The 6,000-nt window shown below is 38.8% G+C and overlaps 1 protein-coding gene across 2 annotated transcripts in view; it reads left to right on the top strand.

Moving 5' to 3' along the window:
- The window catches only part of Syt7 (Synaptotagmin 7), a 370,991-nt gene that overhangs the window by 265,762 nt on the left and 99,229 nt on the right, over nt 1–6,000 (top strand). For both annotated transcript variants that reach the window (XM_090165062.1, XM_090165063.1), the window contains exon 5: nt 5,884–6,000. In XM_090165062.1, the coding sequence (XP_090021188.1) occupies nt 5,884–6,000 (117 nt within the window). The remainder of the gene's footprint in view (nt 1–5,883) is intronic.

Here is a 6,000-nt window from a genome sequence, read left to right as displayed (position 1 = left end):
TGGCATTTTATCGAACGAAATTTGATCGAAAGCTACTGTAGGGTAAAACTACTAGTTTTTGGGAGTAAATCGTAAAGGCAACGGTGCATACGCGCCTACGGCGCGCGTACATCAACCTAACCTAACCTAACCTAACCTAACCTGACCCTATTTATATATATCAAAAACAACGGGCCGTTATCGTCAATGCCATAAAAAATTCCATCATATAGTGTATAAAATAAAAATCTCTTCATCTTTGTGGCTTAATACAGTTAAACCAATGAATTATTCCATCATTATTCCTTCTGCACTTAAGCAATGAATTATTCCATCATTATTCCTTCTGCACTTAATGATCGACTGTCGATCACATATTTTTCGATCAAATGGACCAACACCAAATTTTTTGGTCACCAGATTGCCCTAATTGATATTGTGATAGTTCGGGAACAATTTATCCAAGAACGTATTCAGGTCCCTAAGAACCTCGTTTCAAGGCAATAGACTTTATTTCGTGCCAAAACGTGGTCCCCGCCATTGGCCCTCACTAAATCAGTAACTGTGTTCAGAATGTTCACAAATTACACCCAAATTCATCTTGTGATAGAAAGGGCTATAGCTTCTAAAAGAACGTATTCAGGTTCATAAGAATCTCGTTTCATGGCAATAGACTGGTTTCGGGTAGAGGTGGGCAAAACAGATAAATTAACTGCCAAAATATTGATTAACCATAAAAATTGCGGTTAACTGTTTATTTATAAATATTATCCACGAAGAGAATGGGATTTAACATGCAAAAAATAATTTTATTTTTCGGATAATCGTCGGTTGTGGATAAAAAAAGATAAAGTGATTAATTCTTATCCAAACGCCGACCTCTAGTTTCGGGCCAAAATAACGTGGACGCCGCCATTGGCCATCACTAAATCAGTAACTGTGTTCAGAATGTTCACAAATTACCCCCTAATGCAGTCTGTATTGTGAATAGCTCTCAGTAAAACTTTTGCACTTGAAAAATAGGAAGTGTCACACTTATGTAACGCTATTATAGACTTATGGTAATAGTAAATGAAATTGTTAACGATGAAATTGTCGAAGCAAATGTGGTTGTAATAGTTAGTAGTGGTTGAAATTTATCACAGCAAGTTAAACACGGCCCGATTATTGCCACCTAGGAGCAACAAACATAAGGAGAACGTAGCTAGCTTTTAAACACGCTAACGCAGTGTTGTGTACAAATTTCATGGGATGAACCTTTACGCTGAACGTTTTACAGGCGGGGGGGGGAGACAATTTCTGAATTTTCCCCTTCCAACGGCAGCAGGCGCTAAAGCGTCTACACAATAAAATGAACGACATTTGACGGGTTGCATTCTCCTTGTGTGGGGTGCTGTGTTGGTTGCTCCTAGTTCGCAGGGAGTTCTTTCAAATCAGCTCCGTATCTCATTTTTCCCCTAAAACTGACACGATTGAAGCGGGCACCGGTGACGTTTCCCCCCCCCCCTCGTGGCCCTAAATGGGTCAGAGTGTGCAATAACTAGTGGCTTTCCCGGGGAGTCGGGGTCCGGCTCTTGTAACCAATGCGGGCCGGTGGCGCACTGGGAGATGTTAGCTCTGATCAAATGGTCCTACCTCCACCTCCGACTTCGGCCAGGTTTGGGCTGGATATTGAGCTTCGGCTCAGGCTAACGGACAGGGTACGTGCAAACTGGCCGCCTCGGCGGATTGGGTAGCCTGCTGTGGGGCGGCGGGCCTCCGTATGAGGGCACGGCGGTCCTGTTTCCCAGCTTTTGGAGTCACACCGGGATCTCCGGTGCCAGCTGTGCCGGGTTATTTGGGCTGCTGTGTGCCCGTCGTTCCCCTTTAGGAGCTCTCTCCAAAGGGTTTGACTCTTTACCTACGTAGGTCGGGTGTCGGCTGGAGTTGCTACAGCATCCACTCTTAATCCCACTGCTGTGTGCGAAGTGGGAAATGGTCCCCCCATTGCTGCACCTTCTGCTGGGTTGAGTGGCTCGCGTCAAAGGTGCGACCATCAGTAGTAGGGTACTACTACCCATACTGGATTTGTCACCTGTCCGGGCTAGGTGGTCGCTGGCGTAGGACACTAAGATGATAGACCTCCGGTGGTATGGTCTCTGTTACTAGGTACACCGGGCTATAAATTCTGACACACTGCCCCCACCCCCTCGTGCCGGGGATAAATTCCACGATGATGCATTTTCCTAGAGCTCGGGGGAACGGACAGGGTTGAGCACAAGGCACTAGTCACGGCATTTGAATACTAAAATAAATGCTCTGACTACTAAAATTAATCGAAATCTGGGGACTCACTATTCAATTTGACTAGTGAAAAATTTACCTAATTATTCATAAATAATGGCGAATATTTCGTATCATTAATTAATCATTCCCATTTTATTTAAAAAAATCACATAATAAACTCCTGTTTTAATTCTGCCGGGTAAAGCAAAATGTTGGCTGTCCTTCTTGTTTTTATACCCCCATTTTTACCTCCAATAGTCATTGACTACTAAAATAAATTGAGATAGGAGGCTCCCTAGTCAGGCTGACTACTAAAAAAAATATCCTTATGTCCAACCCTGGAACCGGATATATTAACCGGCAAAATTTCAATTAATCATAAAAAAATCGATTAACTGTTTATTTATGGATATTATTTACGACTATTAGGTATACGATTTAATACGCAACAAATACGTCGAGGGGTCGGACATTTGGCCAAATCCCGTACAAATTTTGGAAAAAAATCCACAAATACAAAATCCAAGAATTTCGCTTCCATAGACTTTGTTTAACAAATCCGCAATAAAAAATCCTGGATTTCTAAAAATTCCAAAATCCCGTACACAAAATAGAAAAATGTCCGACCCCTCGAATTAAGTTTTTATTCGGATAATTTTCGGATATGGATGATATGGATGTAAAAGAAATGAACGAAAAATTTCTTATCCGAACGCCGAGCCCTACCAATTAACCTCCTTTTGAATATGAAGAGACGAAGGCTTAGATACATTTTAGGTACATAGATTTGAATATGGAATCGTACTCATTTAACGGTTAAATATATTAAAATAAACCATTGTATAACAATATAGCAATGTAGTAGTAATATTATATTTAAAATATTGGTATATTATACAAATACTGTCTTCAAGTTGGTCACTTTTACTATTTACAAAAATATGAGCTTTTGTCTGTTGTAACTAGGTGCCAAAAAATATACTGCTTATAATACTACCTACGTAATTTATCAAGACCCATGCATGGTCGGAAAAAAACAAAATTTTTCTGGTCTTTCGAATTCGCCGCAAATTCCCGCTGCTGCCCAATAGACATAGGTTAACTAATATTTTGATTTTCAAAAATGGTAATATGAATATTGAGATTTATAATAAAAAATACTTAAACGTTAGTTTTATTCTTTAAACGCTGTCCTTCGAAGCCGCGATGCAACCACTACCGGCCGTAGCCTACGTTATTTAATCACCATGGCCTATACTATATACAAGGCCTGAGCAGTAGATTCGAAGTACATGCGCTCCTAGCGGGAATTTGCTGTGAATTCGAAAAACCAGTAAATGTTTTTTTTCCGAGCAATTACGTAGGAAATGCTTAGACGATTGAAAACTATTTAGTTAAAACAAGTTCGTCGTAGGAAGCAACAAGGTTTTAAGCTTAAATTATTTTTTTAGAAACAACCATAATAGCACTGTTGTTGCCGAGGGGTCGGACATTCCCAAAAAAAGCGTACGGGATTTCGAAATCTCTGTGATTTCGCGATTTCGTCGAAGATTTCGCGATTTCGTCAAAGATTTCGCGATTTCATAAAATTTCGCGACTTTGTCAGAGATTTTACGATTTCGTCTAAGATTTCGCGATTTCGTGTGAGATTTCACGATTTCGTCAAAGATTTCGCGATTTCGTCAGAGATTTCGCGATTTCGTCAAAGATTTCGTGATTTCATAAGATTTCGCGACTTCGTCAGAGATTTTACGATTTCGTCAGAGATTTTACGATTTCGTGTGAGATTTCACGATTTCGTCAAAGATTTCGCGATTTCGTCAAAGATTTCGTGATTTCATAAGATTTTGCGATTTCGTCAGAGATTTTGCGATTTCGTCAGGGATTTCGCGAATTCGTCGGAGATTTCTTGCGAAGTGTACGGGATTTTGTACAAATGTCCGACCCCTCGGTTGTTGCTCGTGGTTAGTACACAATATTTGGAGCGAACAAATTCTATACCATTCAGAATTACTTTTTATTTTTTTCTCTAAATTCACTTCTTGTTTGAATGTTTCTTTGACGTCGTGAGCAATTTCGTATTTGCTATAGTTCGCGTGCTAATATTCTACTAATAAAGCTCTGTTTTGTGACGTAACATGTTTTATTTCTTTATTTTTGTTCATTTTATTTTATAGAAACATCTCCTTTCAATTCGAAAAATATTTTTAAAAGCCATTCAAGTTTTCCATCGTTAAAAAGTTCATTATTTTGATTTGGTTATAGAAAAACCGAGTTCCAAGCTTTTTAAAAATATTTCTTGGATAAATGCCCCCCAACCGAACGTTGCTGCTAGAACTTTGACAACAGATTTGCCTGTATAATAAGAAACTGGATTTAAGACCAGTTAGGGTAGGGCAAACTCTATATTTGGCTTTGACGTGGAGTTTATGGAACCATCTATTATGCATATTTTATATTCCATATTAAATACGGTTTTAAAACGGTTATTAAAAATAAGGTTTTTAAAGGGAATCCAGTGTTTGAACCAATGTCATTCAATAACAAAAGTATCTTAGTTTCTTAACACGCAGATTTTAAGGCGTGACAATTTTGATAATATTCGGTGATTTGTGCTACGTTTTTTTTTTACTTTTTAATAAATATTAAGTGGTTTTAAATCAAATTATACTAAACTCCATCTTATTTGTTTTACTAATCACCTTAAATCCATAGAAATATTTGCAAAATGCAAAAACTGTTCGTTTTTGGCTGTTTATTGACATTCAAAAATGTTACCCTCACCTCTCTGGAGCACCAGAGTTTGAGTCACCTTTCACCAGGGGTGCCCAAATAGCGCTCTTGACCTTGACAATTGTACACCATCCAACTTCTTAAACGTTTCTACGTCCAGGTCTAAATTCATTGCTTAACTATTAATAATAATAATAATAATAATAATCAGCTAGGCTAATACCCAAGTCATCTAGCGGCTTATTAGCAAAGCTCTCTGAACACTCGAAACTGTCTTCTGCTAAATGGATGTTCAGCAGAAAATATAGAGATGCCGGTAGTGTTGAATCTCTAGTATGTTTTTTTACCAACCTTAACTTTGGTTGAAATGTTACGCTCAGTACGACGGCGGCTTATTCGGCTACACCGTACGTTATTCCATTACCCACAACTTTCAGGTATAAAAACTAGTTTTAATCCGCCCTTAAGATGTGTAAAAATTAACAGTGACCTCATATTTTAAAGCCAGCCTAGTCGTCTTGATAACCTGATTGTTTTTACTAACGCTAATGGCTGAAATGTCACGAGCAATACGACGGCGGCGTAGGCGGCTACACCGTACGTGATTTCATTTCGCTCGACGTTTTAATCAGCCATTAAGACTCGTAAAAATAAACAACGACGTCATATTTTTAACCACCTATCAAAGCCAGTTTTGTCTTCTTGATAACCTGATTATAATTAGCGGGACTAGCGTTTTAATTCTCTAGAATTAAATATTCTGTTAGAAGGTGTATAAAAGGGATCTGATGATCCTGTTTAGAGCGCTAATCCTTTCAAAATAAACCCGCGGCTCCGCGTATTTTCTAATTAACTGTTACTAATGAAGAGCCGCGACTAATTAGAGCGCTTATTTAATTTCCACAGGGACTTCGGATCCTTACGTCAGAGTGTGCCTTCTACCAGACAAGAAAAACAAATTGGAGACCAAAGTGAAACACCGAACACTCAATCCCAGGTGGAACGAGACTTTTTACTTCGAAG

The sequence above is a fragment of the Leiobunum rupestre genome, chromosome 2 (genome assembly GCF_980474605.1).
Source record: "Leiobunum rupestre chromosome 2, qqLeiRupe1.1.hap1, whole genome shotgun sequence".
Classification (NCBI taxonomy): Eukaryota; Metazoa; Arthropoda; class Arachnida; order Opiliones; family Sclerosomatidae; genus Leiobunum; species Leiobunum rupestre.
Note: the sequence above shows the minus strand (reverse complement) of the source record. Positions and strands in the feature narration are given on the sequence as shown.